Genomic DNA, 25894 nt, shown 5'->3' on the forward strand with positions numbered 1-25894 from the left:
ATTTTTTTAAAAATATTGTTATTAATTATAATATTCATAATATTTTCCCTACATATAGTAGATGCTTTACATTGTTCCTTTTAGCAAATTGTGGATTAAAGATGAAACTTTTTTTTTTTTTAAATATTGTTATTATTATTATTGCTAATAAGCATTTTTTTTCTAAAAAAAAAAGTACATGCTTTGCATTTTGTTCCTTTTAGCAAATTGTAGAGTAAAGATGTTAAAGATGTAATAAAAAAAATATATATAATTGTGATGAGTAGTCTGTCCCGCAGTTGATGAATACACAAGGCAGTAAAAGCAAAGGATATGTCATAAGACACAGATTATAGTCTATTAAAATAATAATAGTTTAATATATTCTAGAACTCCACATTAAAAATAAAGGTTAAAAAAAAAAATCTTAAAGGGCCAGTCCACCTAATAGTAATGTCAATCATGGGAGATTACTCTTTCCCATGTTTATCTCATGGCACTATGATGGTTAAGCTTACTTTTTTTTTTTTTTTTTTTTTTTTAGTAAAATAACTGAAACGATCAGTTTCGTGTTTGTGGGCAGGCTGGAACACTAGGCTACATGGAAGATGATTAATTCAACTTCCCCAGTATCAGTGGAGTGATCCCCTGTATCAATGGAGTGATCCCCAGTATCAATGGAGTGATCCCCAGTATCAGTGGAGTGATCCCCTGTATCAATGGAGTGATCCCCTGTATCAATGGAGTGATCCCCAGTATCAATGGAGTGATCCCCAGTATCAGTGGAGTGATCCCCTGTATCAATGGAGTGATCCCCAGTATCAGTGGAGTGATCCCCTGTATCAATGGAGTGATCCCCTGTATCAATGGAGTGATCCCCAGTATCAATGGAGTGATCCCCAGTATCAGTGGAGTGATCCCCTGTATCAATGGAGTGATCCCCTGTATCAGTGGAGTGATCCCCTGTATCAATGGAGTGATCCCCTGTATCAGTGGAGTGATCCCCTGTATCAATGGAGTGATCTCTTATAGCAATGGGGTGTTCCACTATATCAATGGAGTAATCCTTTAAGAGAGCGTTCCACAGAGGGTTAATAGTATAGAGTTATCTTCTGGGAAGGACTGCTTTTTCTGAGTGCAGGGGCTATAGGATGACAGCTCCTGGAATGAAAGCAATGTTTTCTATGTGTACTGGACCAGTCATGTATGGACTGGAGGTAATAAACCGCACAGCCGGCTGCTGCTGGATTGACTGGTTTGTACGTGGCATACGTGTACAAAAAACAGCAATGCAGAAAATTATCTCCCACAATGAGAACACAGATGGTTCATTTATTCTTCCGTCAAGATTGAGGAGCTAGAAGTCCCAGCAAAAATCAATGGCATTATACATACAGAAATTTTTTAAAGCAGAACTGGAGACTGGAGTCATGCTATAGGAAACAGTCAGAGACTGCTCCGGCTACTGAGTGCTGGGGCCTAAGGGCCACACTGTAAAACACCAAAGGGCCACAGGTTGAGCACCAGGGCTCTAGGATCATTTAAGGGGAAAACCGATTAAACCTTCCAGTACTTTTTTTTTTTTTTTTTAGATGTATTTATTTATTTTTTCCCTATGGGAGGAAACCAGTTGTTGGCAAATGTTGCTCCTGGCAGTTGAACCCAAAGTTCCAGAACTGTAAGAACACAGCAATAGGCTCTCATAGGGACAATGTAAGTGCTATGCTTGTCTCGTATTGTTCCCAGTAATCTCCTGAAATCCCCCCCGAACAGCGCTCTCTATAGGAATGTACTGGTGGGTTCTCTTGTGATGTCAGCAGAGTAAAGTTTATCTGAGGCCAATTCCAATCTGTCCCTGATCTCCTGTACGTGATTCCCCCCCATCCTGTCCATGTCTCCTCTCCTCTAGTGACACGCAGGCATTCCGGAACGCAGAGGGGGTTTCCTGACTCCAGAATTAACCCCTACATCTCCTAACACCAGAATTAACTTCTGGATCTCCAAACTGCAGGATTAACCCCTACATCTCCTTACCCAAGAATTAATTCCAAAATCTCCTAACCTAAAGATTTAATTCCTAGATCTCCTAACCCAAAAATGAATTTCTAGATTTCCCAACCATGAAGATTAACTCCTAGATTTTCTAACTTAATGATTAATTTCTAGACCTCTTACCCAAGGATTAACCCCCAACATCTCCTAACCCAAAGATTAACTCGTAGCTCTCCTTATCCAAAGATTAACTCCTAGATCTCCTAACCCAAGCATTAACTTCTAGATCTCCTAATCAAAGGATTAACTCTTAGATCTCCCAATCCGGAATACATCCCTAGATCTTCTAACCCAAAGATTAACTCCTGGATCTCCTAATTTGAGGATTAACTCCTACATCTCCTAACCTAAGGGCTAACTCCCATATCTCTTAAACCCGAGGATTTACTACCACATCTCCTAACCCAAAGATTAACTCCTAAATCTCCTAACCCAAGCATTAACTTCTAGGTCTCCTAACCAAAGGATTAACTCCCTCATCTCCCAACCCCAGGATTAACCTCTAGATCTCCTAACCCAAAGATTAACTCCTAGATCTTCTAACCCCAGGATTAAGCTCTAGATCTCCTAACACCAGGATTAACTCCTACAGCCCCCAACCTAATTAACTTGTATATCTCCTAACCCAAGGATTAACTCCTGGACCTCCTCACCCAACTATTAACTTTTAGATCTCCTAACCTGAAGATTAACTCCTAGATCTCTTAACCGAAATATTAACTTTTGAATCCCTTAACCCAAAGAATAACTTCTAGATCTCCAAACACAGGGAATAATTCCAAGATCTTTTAACCCGAGGATTAACCCCTACATCTCCTAACCCAAATATTAATTCTGAAAGCTAAACCAAAAATGAATTCCTAGATCGCCTAACCCAAGTATTAACTTCTTCATCCCCTAACCAAGGAATTAATTCCTAATCTCCTAAACCAGGGATTAAAGTGTTACTAAACCCAGTAATATGAAAATAGTTGATTCACCCCCCCCCCCCACAGTGCTCACAGCTTATAAATCTTCTTTTAACATTAAAATACTGCCACTATATACCTTTTTTGGATGATCTGTATACCACGGTTACATGATAAACTGCACAGTTTCTACAGTGCTGAGAGTTCAGGTAGGAGGAGATTTCCACTACAGCCTGTATACACGCTCACATGTGTGATGTCAATATCATGTGAGCTGGCTAGCTCTGAGAACAAGTAAATGTTCTCTCCAGCATAAAAGATACAACTGAGCATGTGCAGGTCGGCTACCCTGCCTGTGTTAGCTGGCCTTCCCCAGATAGACAGTGCAGGAGGGGGAGGATCTATGCATACAGGATAAAACAGTCTTTTTACACAATGCAGAGGATTAACCCCTTAAGTTGCACAGGGAGTATAACAAGCATGCTATGCTGCATATACAGACTGATTTTACTGTTGTGGGTTTAGTAACACTTTAATGCCTAGATCTTCTAACCCAAAGATCTATATCTCCTAAACCAAAGATTAACTGCTAGATCTCCTAACCTGAGGATTAATGCTCACGTCTCCTAACCCCAGGATTCACTCCCACATTTCCTAACACAAAGATTAACTCCTAGATCTCCTAACCCAAGCATTAACTTTCCTAACCAAAGGATTACTTATAGATCTTCTAACCCGGGGATAAATCCCCAGATTTTATAACCTAAAGATTAACTCCTAGATCTCTTAACCTGAGGATTAACTCCCACATCTCCTAACCAGAGGATTACCTTCTAGATCTCCTAACCCAAGGACTAACTTCTAGATCTCCTAACCCAAGGACTAACTTCTAAATCTCCTAACCCAAGGACTAACTTCTAGATCTCCTAACCCAAAGACTAACTCCTAGATCTCCTAACGCAAATATTAACTCCTGGATCTCCTAACCCAAGGACTAACTTCTAGAGCTTCTCACCCAAGGATGAACTCCTATATCTCCTAACCCAAATATTAACTATTGAATCACTTAACCCAAAGATTAACTTCTAGATCTCCAAACACAGGGATTAATTCCTACATCTTCTAACCCGAGGATTAACTCTTAGATTTCCTAACCCATAGATGAACTCCTAGAGCTTTCTAACCCATCTGCCGTAGAACCTCACTGCCTGCATACTATACTTTGCTTACCAAAATTATATTGGTATACACATATAATGGCTTTCCCCTGCACACCTGTACCTCCAAGGCTTGACATAAATGACTTGCCTTGATACATATTTCCAAAAAAACATTAGGTAAAGCACACAGGTGCTGACATATAAAATAACCGGATTCCTGACTCAATTTTTCATTATTCAGTGCCTAAAAACACCTTTAAAAATGCGTACGTGCTGATTTTAGTCATCTGTAACATGGTCCTCTGGGGTTTAGGAGCTCAGGTGGCGTGGTCTTCACGCTGTTCTCATCTGTGCCCAGTAGCCATAAAACACTGAAGAAGTATTTAGGCTGACTCAGCCAAACTGTTTTTTTTACATCTCTCAGTTCCCCTAGAGTTAACAGTTAAACTCATTATTTCTGCTTTAAAAGCCGGCCCAGATCATCTACAAGGCAAATTAGGCAGGAGTCTAGGGTCTGGGGGATGTCCAGGGGGCCCAGCTACAGCCATCATGCTCTTGTCACAAACCAGGAGGACAGGGCGAATAATGAAAGCTGTGTACCACCCTGACACTGCACAAGGGAGGATGGACTTGTAGGCAATTGGTGCCTGATAGGGCCTTACCAATACGGACACAGAAAATGGAGGACTTCTTTCCCTAATTTCTGGGCATCACTGCTATGAATGAACAAACAGGAGAACATTCAAGTAGCACTAGAGATGTTCTATGTAACACTGTATATACTGTTTTAATTGGAGTTCAACTTTAAATGATCTCTTTGCTGGAACATGAAATTCTCTGCAGAATGCTATTGATCTGCATTTGGCCATTAAAAGGCTGTAAGTGTTTAATTTATTTGTCCCTTTTCAGATTCCTGTCACAGACAACATGCCAGTCATGAGGACGTTAACACGTGCAGTGAAGCATGTGCTGCAGAGCCCTGCATGTGGGTGTCAGGCCATCACGTCTATACGTTTCATCGGCTTCTCACCTCGTCAGGTGCCATCTGATGCCAGCTTCCATTCGGTGTCCTTCTCTGAAGCTGACCACCCTCGGGTGTTGATCACTGGTACGTATGCAATGATCTCAGCCATTAGTTTCGGTATGAGGATACTAGAGCTCCCCTATGTGCTCTTCCTCTTCCCCTGCCCTGAATATGTTTCTCCTCCTGGCCTTCTCTTGTGTGTTCTCCCTCTGCCCCTCCCCTGCATATCCTTCTCCAGGCCCTCCCTTGTATTATCTTCCTCTGCCACCTTTCCTGCATACCCTTCCCCTCTAGCCCCTCCCTCGTGTGGTCTCTCTCTGCCCCTCCCCTGCTTATCCTTCTCCTCCTGGCCCTCCCTTGTGTGCTCTCCCTATGCCTCTCCCTTGCATATCCTTCTTCTCCATGCCCTCCCTAGTGTGCTTTCTCTTGGCCCCTCCCCTGCATATCTTTATCCTCCAGGCTCTTCCTCATGTGCTCTCCCTCTGCCCCTCCCATGCATATCCTTCTCCTCCAGGCCCTCCTTTGTGTGCTCTACCTCTGCCACTCCCCTTCTTATCATTCGCCTCCCAGCCCTCCCCTTGTGTTCTTCCCCTCTGCTCCTCCCCTGCATATCCTTCTCTTCCTGGCCCCACCCCTTTGTGTTGTCCCTTTGCCCCTACCCTGCATATCCTTTCCATACTGGTTCTGCCTTGGGTGTTCTCCCTCTGCCCCTCCCTGCATATCCTTCTCTTCCCTGACCTTACTTGTTCTCCCTTTGTCCCTCTTCTGTAATTTCTTTTTCTCTCATCTTTTGCTCATCTTGTGCATCTCCCCTATATGCTTTCCACCTTCCTGACTCTGGGCAGCACATCATCCTTCTCTTGACTTTTCAGTTCCCTGTATGATATTCTCCCTCTGTCTCTAAAATGCATGTCCCTTATCCTCATGTCCCTCCCCTGCATATCCTTCCCTTCTTCCATCAATTGTCTGCCCCTGAGCATCCTCCTCCCTTTGCCTGTCCATCTTCTCCTTCTCTGAAATTCCTTTTTCTCCCAACTTTAGTTTGCTAAGCTTGTGCATCTCCTGTACAGTCACTCCACCTTCCTGACTCTGGCCAGCACATCTTAATTTTCTTTCTTTTTAAAATTTTACTTGCATGATATTCTCCCTCTGCCCCTTCTCTTCCTGCCTTTCTATTGAGCATCCTTCTCTTCCCACCCATGTGTGCTCTCCCTCCCACTAGGAATTCCTTCTTCTCCTCCTCCCACCCCTGTGTACTCAACCTTTGTCCCTTCCCTAAAATTCCGTCTTTCCTCCTCCTCCTGCCCTTCCCATAAGCATTCTTCTCCTCCCACCCCTGTGTGCTCTCCCTCTGTCTCTCCTCTGGAATTCCTCCTGCACCTTCCTCCTCTGTGTGCTCTTCCTTTGCCCCTCCCCTAGAATCCCTTCTCTTGAATGCGCACCTCATGTGTCTTCCATACACATTTTCTGCTTTCCTGGTTTTGCCTAGCACACCATCCTTCTCCAGCCTTCCTCTTTTTTCTTTTCCCTACCTTTTTGTTTTCCCTTACGCCCCTCCCCTGCACATCCTTCTCTTCATGCCCCTCCCCTGCGGATTCTTTCCCTAATGCTTCCCCCGTCACTTGTGTGTCTCTCCTATACATGCCTTCCGTCTTTCTGATTGTCCCCATCCTGTCAGATTGTCTAGTAAGGCACTCCACTGTATTTCCAGAAATTCCATTTCTTGTACTGTTTATCATAATGAACATTTCTGTAAGGTGATTTCCGTCATTTTTATTTTACGACATTACAAATGACCATGTGGTGACAAAAAAGGTTTGTGATAATGAAATTGTTGGGGGGGGGGTGGTATTGGGGTAATTTACAAATCCCTTTTTAAAAGCGCTTAGAGGAAACCTGTCCTGAAACATTGCTGCCCTTCTCCTGAAAATGCTAACGCCATGGCCATCAATGCTTTTCTCCATTTCTAGCCCAAAGACAGCATGTAGTATTTGAAGATGGAGCCTGGCCATAATGCCATGTCACCACTGCCAGTACTTTTTTTTTGAGTCACTGAGCTAGAATTAGTATGCAAAGTAGTTCTGACCTCCTTCTCTTTTTTTTTTTTCTTTTTTTTTTTTTTTGTTACTTGTTCCGGGTTTTTTTTTAGTGGGCTTTTAGGTTATTTGATCAATAAACAAAATAGTACTGATTATAGTGCTCAATGTATAAAAAAAGGATAAAATAACACTCACATAGAAAAAAATAAAAGCTTGTATATCTCATATCAGTGCTCCAGCGCACCGTCAGCTTCCAGATAAGAGTTCCTTCCTTCCAGCTGAAGATATTGATACTGCTAAAAGGTGTTATGGAATTACTTTGTTTTGTGTGAGCTTGCAACCCAGGCTATAGGGAATAATTAACTGAGTGGATTGATTTTTATTTATAGTTTTAAGGCTATTGGATTAGTATGACAGTCAGACAATTAGCATTTTCAGAAGGATAAGTCTACAATGGCAGTCTGCCTGTTCCCTCAAGTCCAGGTTTCCTGATCGTAGCTCTGATTTGATGTTCTTACTTCTGAACCCTCCATGTGTTTTTACTTACAGGAGGATTGGGTCAGCTGGGTGTCGGGCTCGCAAAACTGCTTAGGTAAGCTAAATACTGTTGTCCTGTGTATAGTCTGACATTCTCAAAGCTGGCTATAGCTGCTATGTACAACGCCATAGGGAAACAGTGATTTATTAAACTGAATGTATCATTGAAGAAGCTGACATTAGAAGCTGATTGGCTACCATAAAAACAGCTGCACCAGATTTTGCACTCCTCAGTTTTAGTAAATCAGCCCCAAAATTCAACACTGTCTCACGCTGAAGTGGAGTCTTACTATTACAGCTGCAGTTATCCATAAGGGCTAAGACATATTGGCCACAGTTACTATCCAGGGTTCTCCTCTGGAGAGAGAGGACACTGGAGGATGTTTCCAGAATAGGGCATCCTCACAAAGCTTATACACCAGTTTTGAGTAGACCAGCCTTCCTTAGCTAGGGTTCCATGGAATCCTAGGGTTCCTCCAGAAGTTGTTAGGGGTGCCTTGAGCATTTTCTGCCTTTCAGTAACCACTAACACTGATAAGTAATGGTCTTTTTGGCTATCTGTAAGGGGTACATTCCCCCTCTGACCACCAATGTAAGGGGCATTATTCTCAAGATCCACCAATGTAAGGAGCATTCTTCCCACTGATCACCAATGTAAGGGGCACTTTTCCCACTGACCACCAATGAAGGGGAAATTCTTCTCACTGATCACCAATGTAAGGGGCATTCTGACCACCAATGTAAGGGGCATTCTTACCACTGACCACCAATGTAAGGAGCATTCTTCCCACTGACCACCAATGTAAGGAGCATTCTTCCCACTGACCACCAATGTAAGGAGCATTCTTCTCACGGATCACCAATGTAAGGGACATTCTTCCCACTGACCACCAATGTAAGGAGCATTCTTCCCACTGATCACCAATGTAAGGGACATTCTTCCCACTGATCACCAATGTAAGGGGCATTCTTCCCACTGATCACCAATGTAAGGGACATTCTTCCCACTGATCACCAATGTAAGGGACATTCTTCCCACTGACCACCAATGTAAGGGACATTCTTCCCACTGATCACCAATGTAAGGGACATTCTTCCCACTGATCACCAATGTAAGGGACATTCTTCCCACTGACCACCAATGTAAGGGACATTCTTCTCACGGATCACCAATGTAAGGGACATTCTTCCCACTGATCTCCAGTGTAAGGGGCATTCTTCCCACTGACCATCAATGTAAGGGGCATTCTTCCCACTGATCATCAATGTAAGGGGCATTCTTCTCACGGATCACCAATGTAAGGGACATTCTTCCCACTGATCACCAATGTAAGGGACATTATTCCCATTGATCACCAATGTAAGGGGCATTCTTCCCACTGATCACCAATGTAAGGGACATTATTCCCATTGATCACCAATGTAAGGGGCATTCTTCCCACTGATCTCCAGTGTAAGGGGCATTCTTCCCACTGACCATCAATGTAAGGTGCATTCTTCCCACCGATCACCAATGGAAGGTGCATTTTTCTCCATGATCACCAATGTTAGGAACGTTCTTCTCAAGGTCCACCAATGTAAGGAACATTCCTCCCAATGACCAATGTAAAGGGTGGAACTTCCCTCTGATCCCCTAAGGGGATCATTCTCCCAGTGGCCACCAATGCAAGTAAAGCAATCTTCCCTTTGACCATCCAATGAATGTTAGGAACATTACCATTTGCATTTTTTTTGCCTTTTTATCATTGCTTATTTCATTATTATTACTGAAAATAATAGTTGTAATAGGTGTCAGGAGCACCAAGCATGCCCCATTCCTTATTATTTTGTTTTGATTCTTCTATTTAACTTACTGTTCATGGTAATGTACCTTGAGCCGTGAATATAGTACTTTATTCCTTTCGTGAGGAAGTCTGGATTAGGTTGGAGTAGACTGACGTAGTAGCCGGGTGATGACATGAAATGACAGGTGTGTGTGTTCTTGTTTTTCAGGAAAAGGTTCGGGAAAAACAATGTGATCCTCTCAGATATCCGTAAACCTCCAGATAACGTCTTCTATAGCGGTAAGATCCTGTATGCAGTGTTCCCGAAATATTACTGATTGCTCTGTCACATTATAAGGAAAGATCCATCAACATCCCTCTGTACTCTGCCCCTTCGGCAAACACCCCCCTCTCTGTCTACCTCTACTGTGATGAGTCCGGAACGCAAATTTAATTAAAAGCAGGATATAGTTTTGCAATTGGGAATTACTCACCTGGAAATTATGTAACAGGTTCACCTACTACCTGAGAGTGCAGGATCGGCATCCTCCCAAGATACAATTCAGGCCATCTCATTCACATTGTAGTTGTCACATCATGGCATTGGGGAATTATATCCAATTTTTTTTTTTTTTTTACCAACAGAAAGGTTATAATTGACAAAGCTATCAATATTATTTTATGTAACCCTTTAAATACAAATGGTGTTCATCAATTTGTGGAAGTGGGACTTTCATTGGTCGTTTTCCATCCCCCAAGCATATAATAAGGGTTAGTACATTTTCATGGGAAAAATAATTTGGCATATACAGTTGCTACACAAACTATATTGTAATTTAAAGCTGCATTCCAGTTATTCAGCTCCTTTTGTAAAAAGTGAAGGCATACTATAAGTTAAGTCCAAGGAGGTGCTTGACATCTCCTGGGCATATCTCTATTATTTACAGCTGGTAAAGCAAGTATTGAAGACGTCACCATTTTTCTAGATAAATATATTTCTAAAGGTGCTCTTGATATGAAATTGTCACCAACCCATGCAATCCATACATACAAAGGAACCAAAACAAATAAGTTCAGAAATTAAGTTATGTGTAATAAAATTAAATGACACAGGGAAAAAGTATTGAACACATGAAGAAAGGGAGGTGCAAAAAGGCATGGAAAGCCAAGACACCAGCTGAAATCTATCAGTAATTACAAAGCTATCCTGCCGCTTGTCAGTGCAAATTAATATCAGCTGGTTCAGTCTCAACTGATGGCCAATAAAAAGGTGTCTTATTACCAAGGTGTCACATAACAAACATCCCATGATGGGTAAAAGCAAAGAGCTCTCTCAAGGCCTTCACAACCTTATTGTTGCAAAACATACTGATGGCATTGGTTACAGAAGGATTCTCTAAACTTCTGAATGTTCCAGTGAGCACTGTTGGGTCCATAATCCAGAAGTGCAAAGAATATAATTTCACCATAAACCGGCCACGACCAGGTGCTCCTCGCAATATTTCTGACACAGGAGTGAAAAGAATTATCAGAAGAGTTGTCCAAGAGCCAAGGACCACTTGTTGAGAGCTTCAGAAAGACCTGGAATTGGCAGCTACAATGGTTTCACAGAAAACAGTAAGTAATGCACTCACCCGCCATGGCCTGTATGCACGCTCACCACGCAAGACTCCATTGCTGAAGAAAAAGCATGTTGAAGCTTGTTTAAAGTTTGCCGCACAACAGTTAGACAAGCCTGTGAAATACTGGGAGAATATAGTCTGGTCAGATGAGACTAAATTTTAACTCTTTGGATGCCATAATACACACCATGTTTGGAGGTCAAATGGCACATCACCCCCAAAACACCCCAATACCAACAGTGAAGTTTGGAGGTGGGAACATCATGGCGAGGGGGTGTTTTTCAGCACACGGTACTGGCAAAATTCATATCTTTGAAGGAAGGATGAATGAAAAAATGTACCAAGACATTCTTGATAAAAATCTCCTGCCATCTACCAGGATGATGAAGATGAAACGAGGGTGGACATTTCAGCAAGACAATGATCCCAAACACAAAGCCAAGGAAATTCTCATTTGGTTTCAAAGAAAGAAAATAAAGCTGCTAGAATGGCCCACCCAATCACCTGACTTAAATCCAATAGAAAGTCTGTGGAAAGAACTAAAAATCAGAGTTCATAGAAGAGGCCCACGGAACCTTCAAGATTTGAAGACTGTGTGGAACAATGGGCCAAAATCACACCAGAGCAATGCATGTAACTAGTTTCTCCATACAGGAGGCATCTTGAAGCTGTCATTACCAACAAATGATTTTGTACCAAGTATTTAAAAACATTTCAGTTAGCATGTTCAATACCTTTTCCCTGTGTCATTCCATTTTATTACATATAATTTTAATTTCTGAACTTATTTGTTTTTTTTGGTTTCTTTGTATGTATGGATTGCATGGGTTGTTACCGACATGTGGTGAAAATTTAATGTCAATAGCACCTTAAGAAATACATTTACCTAGAAAAATGGTGTTCAATAGTTACTGTATTTTACCCGCTGTATATGTGACAGGAGGTGTACTCCCCGGAGATAACTATCGCAGTTTTTCCAAGAGTACTTAATAGTAGAGACACTGCAGATGCTATGCTCGCCCCTCTCCTCCTCCTCCTTACATAGGTACATACTTGAGACCTTTCACATGGGCAGTCCAATCAGGTCCGCCTGTCAGTTTTTCAGGCAGACCTGATCGGAGCCTCCCAAATCTTCTATGGAGCAGAGGATGTCCGATGACACCCGGCTACAAGTGATCCGATCCTGTCTGCCAAAAACAGATGGATGGTGGTCCTATTCCCTATCCGTCCAGAGGATCGAAATAGATGGCATTGGGTGGAAACGGACAGGCGATCCGTTTTTATCAGATTGCCCCATAGAGGAGAGGAGGAGAGCGGGACTGTGTCCACAGAAACTGTATCACAGGCACTCCCCCTGGTCAGTCGGTCGGTCGGTCACCAGCCCCGCACTTACTTATGTAGGTCGCAGCCACCCACTGCAATAGGATGTTTTAGGCACCCTCTGCAATAGGAATTTCAGTATTGGTGAGATACTCCCCAAGGGTTAAATACTTCCAAAGGGATGTAGACCCTGCAGCGTTCCTCATCAGCATTCAGAATCAGTCTGAACAGGACATGGGGAAACAAACAGCGATTTCTTCAGAGCAGAGGTGAGACATTAAAAAGGGTCCTCTTATAGCAGCATTTCTCAACATTTTCAACACAGAGGAACCATTGAAATAACTTTCCAGTCTCAGGGAACCCCTGCTAAAAATGACTATACCTACAACTCATGATACGTTAGTGTGATGGTCAGTGGGAAGAATGCTCCTTTATATTTGTGGTCATTGGGAAGAATTACCCCCTTACAGATAGCTAAAAAGATCAATGGTGTCAGTGGGAACTTATCTGAGAGGCCAAAATTGCTCATTGCTCAAGGAACCCCTAGCAACCTCTGGAGGAACCCTAGGTTTCCATAGAACCTTGGTTGAGAAACCCTGTCCTACACTGATGGTCAATAGTAGACATGCCATCTTTACATTGATGGTCAGTGAGAGGAACAACCCATACTTTGGTGATTAGAGGGAAGAATGCCTCCTTACAGCTAAAAAAAATTAATAATTGGTGTCAGTGGTTACTTACCTAAGAGGTGAGAAGAAAAACTTTGCTGGGCCCAATCTATTGGTTCTGCCACGTGACGTCAGCTTCAGAACTATGCAGGTACAACTGAGCAGGAGAGCAACCTGCCACAGCTCAAGGAACCCCTAGCAATCTCTGATGGAACATTAGGGTTCCATGTGACCATGACTGAAGAGGCTGTCTTAACCAATCTGGGACTGGTGGAAGTATATCATAGTTCTGAGAGAGAACATCTACAACCGCCCATTATATACCTTGGACAGCCCGGTTTCTGAACCTGTATTATCCTGGGTTCGGTCAGGATGCTTCATGCAGGTTACGGGAAGGCGTTGGGTGTGTCTTACAGCCTCCCCGATTTCATAAATTATATGGTGTGGTGATGGGTCATCCGGTGCCAGTTTTATAATCCTTTTTTAATTGATCACTTTAAATAGGACCTTTCATTTACTCTGATATTTTGGACTACAAAAACCTCCGTGAAATCGTGGTGAATAATCGCATCACCTGGTTAATACACTACAGCGCGCTGCTCAGTGCGGTCGGCGAGGCGAACGTCGCTTTGGCCAGATCAGTCAATATAACTGGTAAGAAAATAATTTTTTTTTTTTTTTTTTAAACTATACATTTGCATTTCCTTCTAACCCAAGTCTGACCCTTCATGTGAACCGATCCACATTTTTGCCAATTTCCAACTCTGATATCCATGTAATAAATTTGATGCAGTTGCTAACAAGAATCGCATGTTAAATTGAGCACTCAAAGAAAAATTCCAAAAAAGCACCATTTATTAAAGTTGTGCATCAGCTTCCTGGATTCCTCTGCACAGCAACACACAAACTGGGAGAGGGAGGGGCAGCACTGGGAGCCAATCAGGTGCTGCCACATGCACATGTGTCAGCAGAGTTGATGATCAATCATTGAGTTGCCGCTCATTGGGTAACACCAATGCATTTCTCAACTCTTAACCTTTACAGTGGTGTCACCCTCCTTGGCTGTGTTGTGTGGCAGGGGTGTATGTATCACAAAAATGACCACTCAGAATTACAAATCCCCTGACAGATGAGGAAGCTCACATATGTGTATTTCAGCCTCACACTCGGCTCCCTGGATTTCAGATCTAATTCCATATTCCATTTTGTTTCCAGGTTTACATAATATTCTGGATATTGCGGCTGAACACGGGTTACGGCTGTTTGTCCCCAGCACAATTGGAGCGTTTGGTCCAACCTCGCCCAGAAACCCAACTCCGGATTTGTGCATACAGAGGCCGAGGACGATCTATGGGGTGTCCAAAGTCCATGCGGAGCTAATGGGAGAGGTGCGAATCACCGAGAGCCAAAGAAAACGCTGTATTACTTTCCGAATTTATAGAAACACTAAGGGGATGGCGGGGGGGGGGATGTCAAAAACATTGATTAGGTGGCAGATAGAGAGATACAAAGTAACATTGTTTATAAACATTGATCAGACAGGAAATAGAGAGATACAAAGTAACATTACATAGTAGGTGAGGTTGAAAAAAGAAACAAGTCCATCAAGTCCAACCTATGTGTGTGATTATGTGTCAGTATTACATTACATATCCCTGTATGTTGCGGTCATTCAGGTGCTTATATAATTGTTTCTTGAAGCTATCAATGCTCCCCGCTGAGACCACCGCCTGTGGAAGGGAATTCCACATCCTTGCTGCTCTTACAGTAAAGAACCGTCTACGTAGTTTAGGGTTAAACCTCTTTTCTTCTAATTTTAATGAGTGGCCACGTGTCTTATTAAACTCTCTTCTGCGAAAAAGTTTTATCCCTATTGTGGGGTCACCAGTACAGTATTTGTAAATTGAAATCATATCCCCTCTCAAGCGTCTCTTCTCCAGAGAGAATAAGTTCAGTGCTCGTAACCTCTCCTCATAACTAAGATCCTCCAGACCCTTTATTAGCTTTGTTGCCCTTCTTTGTACTCGCTCCATTTCCAGTACATCCTTCCTGAGGACTGGTGCCCAGAACTGGGCAGCATACTCTAGGTGAGGCCGGACCAGAGTCTTGTAGAGTGGGAGAATTATCGTTTTATCTCTGGAGTTGATCCCCCTTTTAATGCATGCCAATATTCTGTTTGCTTTGTTATCATCTACTAGGACCCCCAGGTCCTTTTCCATCTTTCCCCCAGAGGTTCTCCCCCAGTGTATAGATTGCATTCATATTTTTGCCACCCAAATGCATTATTTTACATTTTTCTACATTGAACCTCATTTGCCATGTAGTCGCCCACCCCATTAATTTGTTCAGGTCTTTTTGCAAGATTTCCACATCCTGCGGAGAAGTTTTTGCCCTGCTTAGCTTAGTATCGTCTGCAAATACAGAGATTGAACTGTTTATCCCATCCTCCAGGTCATTTATAAACAAATTAAATAGGATTGGTCCCAGCTCAGAACCCTGGGGAACCCCACTACCCACCCCTGACCTGAGTACTCCCCATTTATCACCACCCTCTGAACTCGCCCTTGTAGCCAGTTTTCAATCCATGTACTCACCCTATGGTCCATGCCAACGCACCTTATTTTGTACAATAAACGTTTATGGGGAACTGTGTCAAATGCTTTTGCAAAATCCAGATACACCACGTCTACGGGCCTTCCTTTATCTAGATGGCAACTCACCTCCTCATAGAAGGTTAGTAGATTGGTTTGGCAAGAACGATTCTTCCTGAATACATGCTGATTACTGCTAATGATATCGTTCTTATTACTAAAATCTTGTATATAGTCCCTTATCATCCCCTTATCATTGTTTATAAACATTGATCAGACAAGAGATGGAGAGATACAAAGTAAACTGGCTGCTCATTTATTCTGTTTCATTCATCTATAGATCAATGAGATGAATTTCCATCTGCATGTGTTGTCAGTTAAATCACTTTAAATGTTTGGGGACGGTAGGAAGCCCTCCCGATTGAATAGCACTGTGTATTTGGCTGCACAGCACTGCTGTCAGGAACCGGTCCTACTGACTCTCGATGGTCAGTACTTGACCGACATGAAGGGGTGTAATAAATTCCTAGCAGTGACAAAATGACGTCCCCAGAGCTGACTCAGCGATGTGCGGTTTGCAGCGTAGACGTCTCTCGCGGTGTGTTTGGTAATATTTGGCAGGAGCTGCCAACATTCTACTAGGAGAATGAACTATTTATATTTCCAAAGATGCGTCATTCTGCTGATCTGGCAGTCTGCTAATGTTAGCATTCACCTGTTCATGGACAGGGACACCTAGCCAAAACAAACCGCCAAAAGCACAATCATTAAAAGGATCCTGAAATAAACCCGAGGAACACAAATTTTCACTTCAATTGCGCAGGTTTAATATCAAAGTTGTCATTTTTATCCTGTGCACCTGGCTCCAGCTGGGTACTTAATTCCCACTGGTTGTCCTTTTTTTTTTGGAATGGCCCTGAAACTGAACCTGTGCAAATGTTGACCAGTGTGATCATATGCCCAGCCCCTTTGCTGAAGTGGACCTGTCTCCTCTACACCGTGGTGATAGCCATTATACAGTGGTCAAGTATGCAGCTAGAAAGCTAGCACCTCGGAGAATGAACTGGGGTGTGAGATCTGTACTGGTGGAGAGATGTACTGGGGTGGGAGATCTGTACTGGTGGGGAGATGTACTGGGGTGGGAGATCTGGACTGGTGGAGAGAGGTACTGGGGTGGGGGATCTGTACTGGTGGAGAGATGTACTGGGGTGTGAGATCTGTACTGGTGGAGAGATGTACTAGGGTGGGAGATCTGTACTGGTGGGGAGATGTACTGGGGTGGGAGATCTGGACTGGTGGAGAGAGGTACTGGGGTGGGGGATCTGTACTGGTGGAGAGATGTACTGGGGTGTGAGATCTGTACTGGTGGAGAGATGTACTGGGGTGTGAGATCTGTACTGGTGGAGAGATGTACTGGGGTGTGAGATCTGTACTGGTGGAGAGATGTACTGGGGTGTGAGATCTGTACTGGTGGAGAGATGTACTGGGGTGTGAGATCTGTACTGGTGGAAAGATGTACTGGGGTATGAGATCTGTACTGGTGGAGAGAGGTACTGGTGTGGGGGATCTGTACTGGTGGAGAGATGTACTGGGGTGTGAGATCTGTACTGGTGGAGAGATGTACTGGGGTGTGAGATCTGTACTGGTGGAAAGATGTACTGGGGTGTGAGATCTGTACTGGTGGAGAGATATACTGGGGTGAGGGATCTGTACTGGTGGAGATATGTACTGGGGTGGGGGATCTGTACTGGTTGAGAGATGTACTGGGGTGTGAGATCTGTACTGGTTGAGAGATGTACTGGGGTATGAGATCTGGACTGGTTGAGAGATGTACTGGGGTGGGAGATCTGGACTGGTTGAGAGATGTACTGGGGTATGAGATCTGGACTGGTTGAGGGATGTACTGGAGTGGGAGATCTGTACTGGTGGAGAGATGTACTGGGGTATGAGATCTGTACTGGTGGAGAGATGTACTAGGGTGTGAGATCTGTACTGATGGAGAGAGGTACTGGGGTGGGGGATCAATACTGGTGGGAGATTCGTACTGGTGGAGAAAGGTACTGGAGTGGGAGATCTGTACTGGTGGAGAGAGGTACTGGGGTGGGAGATCTGTACTGGTGGAGAGAGGTACTGGGGTGGGAGATCTGTACTGGTGGAGAGAGGTACTGGTGTGGGAGATCTGTACTGGTGGAGAGATGTACTGGGGTGGGAGATCTGGACTGGTGGACAGATGTACTGGGGTGGGAGATCTGGACTGGTGGAGAGATGTACTGGGGTGGGAGATCTGGACTGGTGGGGAGAGATACTGGGGTGGGAGATCTCTACTGGTGGAGAGAGGTACTGGGGTGGGAGATCTGGACTGGTGGAGAGATGTACTGGGGTGGGAGATCTGGACTGGTGGAGAGATGTACTGGGGTGGGAGATCTGGACTGGTGGAGAGATGTACTGGGGTGGGAGATCTGGACTGGTGTAGATCTGTACTGGGGTGGGAGATCTCTACTGGTGGAGAGAGGTACTGGGGTGGGAGATCTGGACTAGTGGAGAGATGTACTGGGGTGGGAGATCTGGACTGGTGTAGATCTGTACTGGGGTGGGAGATCTGGACTGGTGGAGAGATGTACTGGGGTGGGAGATCTGGACTAGTGGAGAGATGTACTGGGGTGGGAGATCTGGACTGGTGTAGATCTGTACTGGGGTGGGAGATCTGGACTGGTGGAGAGATGTACTGGGGTGGGAGATCTGGACTGGTGGAGAGATGTACTGGAGTGGGAGATCTGGACTGGTGGAGAGATGTACTGGGGTGGGAGATCTGAACTGGTGGAGAGAGGTACTGGGGTGGGAGATCTGTACTGGTGGAGAGAGGTACTGGGGTGGGAGATCTCTACTGGTGGAGAGAGGTACTGGGGTGGGAGATCTGTACTGGTGGAGAGATTTACTGGGGTATAGCAGCAGGAGCCATTGGCTCAAGCTGCTGTCAATCAAATCCAGAGACACGGGAGTGGAAGGGGGCGGGGCTGAGTCTTGAAGGGGCTGGTCGATGAAGGGGAGGAGCCAGGAGTGCCGCCGGGACACCCCAGAAAAGGAGGATCGGGGGTTTTGCACAGAGCAGGTAAGTATAACATGTTTGTTATTTTTATTTTAAAAATCCGAACCTTTACTACCCCTTTAAATGTAATATATGTGCAACTAGTGTAGGTACTTAAATATGAGTTGGTATAAGCATCTTGCAATCTCTTGTAGAGCAGAGCTCAGACTGGGAGAGGAAGGGGCAGGACTGGGAGCCATTAAGATGTGCTGTATGCAAATGTGTTAACATGGAGTATGCTGATGGGAGGAGAGAGCAAAGTAAGCAAAGAGATGACTTCTGCAGTCTGCTGCTGCTCTTTCATGGCCCAGTCACAGGCTGGGGGTGGAGAGAAGACACCACTGTATTTCTTAACTGTAACTAACTGTCATCCACCTGGTAGTGATGTGTGGCAGAGCTGTGTAAATCTCAGGACTGCATGCACATTAATGCAAATCCTATGGGGATTAAAATGTCTCCAGTATATGATTCTCACCTGTTTGCCTGGAGTTTTATTTGAAATCTTCTTCCTTTTATTTCCTCAGTATTATCACTACCGGTATGGACTAGACTTCCGATGCCTCCGATACCCAGGGATCATTTCTGCAGATTCCCAGCCAGGAGGAGGAACAACAGGTATGAATTTTTCTTTACTGCTTGGTATGATAGAAGACACCGGTACATTGTAAAGAATGTCATCCTTATTTTAGTATTGCTTTAAATGGAAATAGAACACTGCAAGGTTTATCGTCATGACACATCACAGGAGACACCCTCGTGGCTAACAGAGGATAGAATTAGGAATAGACTTAAAAAAGGTAACATAAATAAGTCACCGGGACCAGATGGCTTGCACCCGAGGGTCCTTAGGGAACTCAGTCAAGTAATTGCCAGACCATTGTTCCTAATTTTTACGAACAGTCTACTGACCGGAATGGTACCAGCTGATTGGAGAAAGGCCAATGTAGCACCAATATTTAAAAAAGGGCCAAGATATATCCCTGGGAATTACAGACCAGTTAGCCTAACATCAATAGTATGTAAACTCTTGGTGGGGATGATAAGGGACTAATATAGAAGATTATAGTAATGACAATGGTATCATTAGCAGTAATCAGCATGGATTCATGAAGAATCGTTCTTGCCAAACCAATCTATTAACCTTCTATGAGGAGGTGAGTTGCCATCTAGATAAAGGAAGGCCTGTAGACGTGGTGTATCTGGATTTTGCAAAGGCATTTGACACAGCTCCCCATAAACATTTACTGTACAAAATAAGGTCCGTTGGCATGGACCATAGGGTGAGTACATGGATTGAAAACTGGCTACAAGGGCGAGTTCAGAGGGTGGTGATAAATGGAGAGTACTCGGAATGATCAGGGGTGGGTAGTGGGGTCCCTCAGGGTTCTGTCCTGGGACCAATCCTATTTAACTTATTAATAAATGGTCTGGAGGATGGGATAAAAAGCTCAATCTCAGTATTTGCGGACGATACGAAGTTAAGCAGGGCAAAAGCTTCTCGGCAGGATGTGATAACCTTGCAAGAAGATCTGAACAATTTAATGGGGTGGGCAACTACATGGCAAATGAGGTTTCATGTAAAATAATGCATTTGGGTGGCAAAAACACAAATGCAATCTACTCACTAGGGGGAGAACCTCTGGGGGAATCTAGGATGGAAAAGGACCTGGGGGTCCTAGTAGATGATAGGCTCAGCAATGGCATGCAATGCCAAGCTGCTGCAAGCAAAGCAAACAGAATATTGGCATGCATTTAAAAAAGGGATTAATTCCAGAGATAAAACCATAATTCTCCCGCTCTACAAGACTCTGGTCTGGCCGCACCTGGAGTATGCCATCCAGTTCTGGGCAGCAGTCCTCAGGAAGGATGTACTGGAACTGGAGAGAGTCCAGAGAAGGGCAACAAAGCTAATAAAGGGACTGGAGAACCTTAGTTATGAGGAAAGGTTACAAGCACTGAACTTATTGTCTCTGGAGAAGAGACGCTTGAGAGGGGATATGATTTCAATGTACAAATGCTGTACTGGTGACCCCACTATAGGGATAAAACTTTTCCGCGATAGGGCATTTAAAAAGACTCGCGGCCATTCAATAAAATTAGAAGAAAAGAGGTTTAACCTTAAACTGTGTAGAGGGTTCTTTACTGTAAGAGCGGTAAGGATGTGGAATTCTCTTCCACAAGCAGTGGTTTCAGCAGGGAGCATCGATAATTTAGAAAAATTATTAGATAAGCACCTGAATGACCACAACATATAGGGATATACAATGTAATATTGACATAAAAGCACACACAGGTTGGACTTGATGGACTTGTGTCTTTTTTCAACCTTTGTAACTATGTAACACGCCTCTCTTGAAATAAACTTATCTCTGCATGTTTCTACCTCCAGACTATGCCGTCCAGATCTTCCATGATGCCATCAAAACTGGAAGGTTTGTTTGCAACCTGAAACCAAACACTCGCTTGCCCATGATGTACATCGACGACTGTCTGAGGGCGACGGTGGAAGTGCTCCAGGCCCCCTCAGAATCCCTCACCATGAGGACGTACAACATCAATGCCATGAGCTTCAGCCCCGAGGAGCTGACACAAGAGGTGCAGAAACATCTACCTGAGCTAGAAGTTGTGTACAATGTGGACCCCGTACGACAAGCCATCGGTAAGTGTTTTGTCAAACTGAACTATAACATAGATGGAATCTCATTTACTAAAATCCCAAAAGACCATTTTTAGTTCTCTTTACCTCCTGAAGCTTTCACTAAAATAACCCATAGTGATCCCATAGGCTTTGCCAGAAAGTAGGAATGATCCATAAAGTGGGCGGTGCTTCATTCATTATGAATTTTAGTGTTTCACCTTTTTCTTTGCTAATGTTTAGACAAAATAGGACCTGAGGGTTCACTGAAGGGGTTGGGGGAGTAAAAAAAGGCCCATTACTGCTGTTATTAGCAGCAATATTTGATGTCAGTGCCAGCAGTGGTAATCCCCAGCATGTTAGGGTAAGCAAAAACCCCCATCAAGAGCCAACAATGACAACCCCCCAGGTTCAAGAAAATGTCAGGGCAAGAAAAAACCCAGCAATAACCTCTATTAAGTGGCATGGCCAGCAGTAACCTCCAGGAAGTGTCAGGGCCATAAATAAACAACTCTAGTAATTGGCAGGGCAAACAATAACCCCCAGCAAATGCAAAGCCAACATTGACAACCCCCAGCAATTAGCCTAAGCTAATTTCATGCCAAGCAATAGCCCCCAGCAAGTGTCAGGGCAAGCAATAAACACTGAAAAAAGTGGCATGGCCAACAAGTGTCAGGGCCAGCAATGACAACCCATAGTAAGTGGCAAAGCAAGCAATAACCCCCAGCGAGTGCAGAGCTAACTTTGACAACCCCCAGCAATAAACCCAAGAAAATTTTTATGCCAAGTACTAACCCTCAAAGTGTCAATAAAGCAATAAACCCTAGTAAGTGGCATGGCCAGCAAGTGTCTGGGCCAGCAATGACAACCCATAGAAACCCAGAACAAGTACAGAGCTAACAATGGCAACCCCCAGCAATAAGCCCCAGCAAGTATCAGAGCAAGCAATAAACCCTAGTAAGTGGCATGGCCAGCAAGTATGAGGGCTAGCAACAACCCATATTAAGTGGCAGGACAAGCAATAACCACTAGAAGCCGGTCTAGAGCAATGATATGGCTGAAAGAGGCTGGAGGAGATCAGTATCACTGAGATGGAGGGAGCGTAGATGAAAAAAGCCTGATTAGCAGTATTGCAACCAATTTGTCCTGTTCTTTTTAGCGGACAGCTGGCCGATGAATTTCGATGACAATAACGCTCGCAAGGACTGGGGCTGGAAACATGAATACGATCTGCCTGAATTGGTAACGACAATGCTTGGATACTTGAACAGCGAACGTCTGGCCGTGCAAGCCAACTGAGACCAATTTCAATGACCACCAACCCCCATGTCATGCCACAGTGTACAATGGCCGCATGTCCTGGATGGGAAACTTGATTAGAGTACAACGCAGTTGTCCCCCCCATTTGCTGCAACTGCATACCTATATGTATGTATGTGTGTAGACATAACTTACTTTTATTTTAATTTTTTTTAATTCATTGGTTAGAAGTGGCAAGGTGTGAATCCATGGAACATTACTTGAAATCTTCTGTTTTCAGGGTCAGTACAGCAGTAGTCATCCTGTTTCATTTACAATGATTGAAGCTGAACTCCTGCCCATCAGTCTTGCACAGTTGTACAGGCTCCTGTCCGGTACTGAAATGGCTTACTCTGATTTCACTGCACACTGTGAGCGTCTCACAATGTGCGTTAGAAGCTGCAGCAGGTCAGATAGAGCCCGCCTCATTTCCTGGCCCACCCCCTCTGTTTTCAATCATGAAGGCTCGGCAAAGATAGTTTGCATACAAATCCACCCTGCCTAGGCGCACCCATTCCTCCAGGCTGATGCCTACCCATCAAGGCATTTTAATATTTGCATAACTCGTCCCAAGATCCAGCCCACTGCCTGCATCAGGACTGAGGGGAGTACAGAGGCAGGGTGCTGCACCCTGCCAGCCCCTCCCACCAGCCATGATCTGCCTGCATTGCATAGACAAGTACAAACGCCTAGTAATGGCATCACTGGGTATAAAATAATGTATATAATGAAAACAGAAAGGCTTTTTTTTTTTAAATTAACATGTTGATGAGGGGGAAAGGAAGAAGCGGGGAAGGCATTTCAAGCTTTAAAGTGAACCTGTACTCAACATGTACCTCAAAACCATAATTTCCTTTTTCCAATGCAGAATGCTTATTGTGCTTCCTATAAAAAAGAACCTGTTACTTTGCCTACTATGATCATAGTACAAGTCCACTTTAGGTGGCTTTAAGCCTGCTTAAACAGCCTCCTATAAGCACTTTTTCCCCAAAATATTCTTGCGTTGATCTGATGAATTTTTGTTTTACCCAGAGTCCTCCTTTAATTATGCCCCCCCTTCGTCAATGGGAAAGCTACAGTTCAGTGGCGATGATTGTTACAAGGTTGCAGGCTGTCTTATTTGAAGTTAAAGAACGCTAGTGCGAAAATGTTACATGTTTTCCTTGTCCTGTCTTTTATTTTATTCTTGTTACATTCTTGTTTTATTCTTGTTTTATGGTTGATCTTGGACTTTTATTTTGGCCATTCACAAAAAAGGGCACTGCCCTGCACCCACCAAGGCAGGAGGCTAAACATCAGACCACTATAACAGAGCTTAGAAATCCAGCATGTTTAAAGGTCATCTCCACACAAATGTTATATTTTGGTTTTGACTTCTTCTATCTTTGGGTCTCCAGTGTTGAGATATCTTCTGTACTACCCAGTGCCGGAGAACCCTCCCCATCTGCCCATAGTGATCATTATTGCTGGAGGAACTGTTGGGTTCTTTATTAGGAGGAATGCTTCTTACATTGGTGCTCAGTGGAAAAAAATGTATTTTACATTGGTGCTCAGTGGGAAGAATGTTCCCTACATTGGTGATCAGTGGGAAGAATGTTCCTTACATTGGTGATCAGTGGGAAGAATGTTCCTTACATTGGTGATCAGTGGGAAGAATGCTCCTTACATTGGTGATCAGTTGGAAGAATGTTCCTTACATTGGTGATCAGTGGGAAGAATGTTCCTTACATTGGTGATCAGTGGCAAGAGTGTTCCTTTACATTGGTGATCAGTGAGAAGAATGTTCCTTACATTGGTGATCAGTGAGAAGAATGCCCCTTATATTGGTGGTCAGTGGGACGAATGCTCCTTACATCGATGACGTTGGTCATATAAGTGCCCTTTATATGGGTGGTCAGTAAAGGGCCTTAGTACACTAGTGGTCATTGTGAAGAGTGCTGCTTACACTGGTGATCAATGCCCCCCCCCTTACAAAAAGCTGGAAAGAGTTTTGTTCAAGGAACCCCTAACAACCTCTGGAGAAACTCTAGGCTTCCACAGTGCCGTAGTTGAGAAAGGCTACTCTATGGGCAAAAAACTGGAGTCAAATGTTGAGTGTTGAATATTGCTGGAGTATTTTTTTTTATAGAGAATGCAGTGTTTTATTAAAGATATGACTTATACTAGCTGTATTTAAGATGATGTGACATATGTTTTAACCAAAGAAATAGCTGGATTAAATGAAGACCTTTTTAATATATCTGGCTGGAGTTCAGTTTTATCTCTGTGAATTGCTGAAGCAGTATGAACCTTAAACTGTAGTATAAACATAAGCTAAATAAAAGTGACAAAAGTCTTAATAAATAATTGCCATCAACCTAACCTTAAGTTCTTCAGTGATGTTTGATATATATCGGTTGTCCATCCTTTCCTTTAATGGGGTCTTTGGCAAGTTACCTTCTAAACAACGTCTTAATGTCTTTCAGAATTGTATTAGCACGATGTATATATGTGCATCTGATGTTTGCAGTTGGCTTTGTTTTATAAAATGTTAAATTTCTGTGCAGATGAGTTGTTTGCTTTTAATTTATTGCCTTTATGCATGAAGTTTGGTGGGCAGGTTGTATCATACAGGCTTAAAGTATACTTGATTAAAATATGTTTTTAATACGGGATAAGAGTCTAAAGAGAATGACTGACTTAAGTTTCTTCAATATCACATTTCGTAGATGCTTTGACTAGACTGTGACCAGAGAATAACGTTGGCTGGTTGGATTTAAAGGACCAGCGAATGATATATAGATCTGCAATATCTGCTAACAATGTATTTATTATGGTGGTCAACTGCCATAAGCCACCATTTTGGGATGGTACATGGTAGTTGATGGCACATGGAAATCAGAACATGTCGCTAAGACATTGGCTTTACCTTAATTTTCATCCACCATGACAAGCTCCTGCAATTTCTACACAATATTTATTAAAGTAGATGTAACCCCAGTCGTTGAAGTCTCATATAAGCTTTAAAAGTCGCCTCTGATCATTTAGGTACAATAACAGTTCTTAAGGAGAGCAAAGATCAGATTTAGTACAGATCTGTCTGGTTCTGTTTCCAGAGTCCATTCATGTTCCCATTTTTTTTGTTTTTTAAGCCCTGATGAAGGGGAGTGTTTGATCCCTGAAAGTCTTTCGATAACATATGATGGTTTAATGTAGAACATTTTTAAATAATG

The 25894-nt window shown here is 43.4% G+C and overlaps 1 protein-coding gene across 2 annotated transcripts in view; it reads left to right on the forward strand.

Annotated features, from left to right (window-relative positions):
• LOC141139047 (L-threonine 3-dehydrogenase, mitochondrial-like) overlaps positions 1-25227 on the forward strand; it is a 47412-nt gene extending 22185 nt beyond the window's left edge. For both annotated transcript variants that reach the window (XM_073624823.1, XM_073624822.1), the window contains exons 2-9: positions 5009-5207; positions 7712-7754; positions 9692-9762; positions 13577-13726; positions 14288-14460; positions 19273-19363; positions 21138-21407; positions 22543-25227. In XM_073624823.1, the coding sequence (XP_073480924.1) occupies positions 5027-5207; positions 7712-7754; positions 9692-9762; positions 13577-13726; positions 14288-14460; positions 19273-19363; positions 21138-21407; positions 22543-22682 (1119 nt within the window). In that variant the 5' untranslated portion in view covers positions 5009-5026 and the 3' untranslated portion in view covers positions 22683-25227. The remainder of the gene's footprint in view (positions 1-5008; positions 5208-7711; positions 7755-9691; positions 9763-13576; positions 13727-14287; positions 14461-19272; positions 19364-21137; positions 21408-22542) is intronic.
• The last annotated feature ends 667 nt before the right edge of the window (positions 25228-25894 follow it).

The sequence above is a fragment of the Aquarana catesbeiana genome, linkage group LG04, assembly GCF_042186555.1.
Source record: "Aquarana catesbeiana isolate 2022-GZ linkage group LG04, ASM4218655v1, whole genome shotgun sequence".
Taxonomy (NCBI): Eukaryota; Metazoa; Chordata; class Amphibia; order Anura; family Ranidae; genus Aquarana; species Aquarana catesbeiana.